Source organism: Perkinsus marinus (genome assembly GCF_000006405.1).
Source record: "Perkinsus marinus ATCC 50983 genomic scaffold scf_1104296932412, whole genome shotgun sequence".
Classification (NCBI taxonomy): Eukaryota; Perkinsozoa; order Perkinsida; family Perkinsidae; genus Perkinsus; species Perkinsus marinus.
Window position 1 is genome coordinate 1 of NW_003215452.1, and position 1,710 is coordinate 1,710.

At 56.1% G+C, this 1,710-nt stretch overlaps 1 protein-coding gene across 1 annotated transcript; it reads right to left on the bottom strand.

The window, feature by feature from the left end:
- Positions 1–275: 275 nt before the first annotated feature.
- Positions 276–882, bottom strand: Pmar_PMAR001710 (CSP, putative; the record flags this gene model as incomplete). The annotated part of the gene is made up of 1 exon (XM_002785454.1): positions 276–882. A coding segment is annotated over one exon (607 nt), but the record flags the coding sequence as incomplete, so codon positions are not given.
- Positions 883–1,710: the final 828 nt, after the last annotated feature.

A 1,710-nucleotide genomic window follows, 5' to 3' on the forward strand; every position in this document is an offset into this window, starting at 1 on the left:
CGCTCGGATATCCTCTACAGTGTCTTTGTCTCTCCCCCAGCGCATACGATCTTCACAGCATCTCAGCAGGTGCTTGAGGGATCGCCAGAAGGCAACACTAAGGCCCCTGAACTCGTGTATTCTCGGCTGGACAAACTTCAAGATAGCGTCTAATTCGAGGAGGCTTTCTATGGGTGACGTGGGTGTCACGTTTTGGCATGCTTTTTCCATCATCATGACGAAGCATTGTTGGTCGCTATTCGACCGATTCATCCTCCTTCTTTCGGCCCGCTGACCATCAGTTCGTGAGAGATCCCTAGCGGACCTAAAACCCTTCTTGCGACGTTTCAACTTGCCAACTCCGCCACTCCCATCCCCAACGCCCCCACAGTTATCACCGCCCGTAGCCCTCCCGACATTTCCAGAGCCTTCAACGGCGCCATTGATGGAAACACTGCCATCACCACCCCCTCTACTGTCGAAGGCCCCAGCAGCTATCCCCCCGGCATTCCCAAGGGCACCACCAGCCGACCCCCCGGCATTCCCATCGGCACCACCAGCCGACCCCCCGGCATTCCCAAAGGCACCACCAGCCGACCCCCCGGCATTCCCAAAGGCCCCATAAGCCATACCCCCGGCATTCCCAAGGGCACCACCAGCCGACCCCTCCGCATCCCCGAAGGCACCACCAGCCGACTCCTCCGCATCCCCGAAGGCACTACCAGCCGACCTCCCTGCGTACCCGAAGGCACCACCAGCCATGCCCCTGGCACTCCCAAAGGCTCCAGCGTCAGCCATTCCTCCTCGATTTAGAAAGGCGCCATCAGCCGTCCTCCCGGCATTCCCGAAAGCGCCAGGAACCATACCCCCTACATTCCCAGAGGGACCGGCAGCGGCACCCATCCCATAAGCTGAAGGTCGTCTGTGTTGCAGCGACTTCCGCCCTCGCAGACACAATCCACTATTCCCATCATCATTGTCGTCGGATCCATCACCCTTCTTCTTCTCTTTCCGGTTCGAGCCTCCAACACCAGCGGCAACCCTATCATGGTCATTCCAAAACAGTCTGCCCTCCCTCCCTATACTAGAAGTACGCTTACCCTCCTCCTCCTCTCGATGGGCCCCCTTCTTCCCTCCCCGTTTTCTCCCTTTACCCCTTCCCTTACGCCCTTCATCATCATCATCGCTGCTGCTATCATCAGAGTCCCCATCAGGCCCCGATCGAAGCCTTGCTGATGCCCTCCTCCTCCTCTCCCTCTGCTGCCCACCCAACGCCGTTCGTCCATTCCCTCCTCCTCCTCCTCCTCGTCGCTCCTCCTCGGCAACTCGTGAATTCCTCTCGTACACTACCCCCCTCAAGAAGCGTCTAATTTTACATGCCCTTTTCACCGATTTAAGTACATCCAACACGACCTGCCTTATCCCCCCCACATCTGGGTGCTTCCCCGGAAACTTCCTCCTCTCCATCCGTAGCTGCCGAGCATACGAATAAACCATCCGAGAAAAGCCAAAGTCAGAGGCTGCGATCTGGGCATTCGTATTGGCGCTTGTCATGATGACGATGTACAGGAAACTAACGAGAACAGTATCAACCACCATAGCAAAATGGAGGATTTTTATGGCGCAGTGACGGAGCAACTTCCCCGATCGATTCAAAAAACACAACAACTCCTCTAGTGTGAGCTTAGAAACACTTGCGGAATATGACAGTATATTTTTTACTCTTTTTCA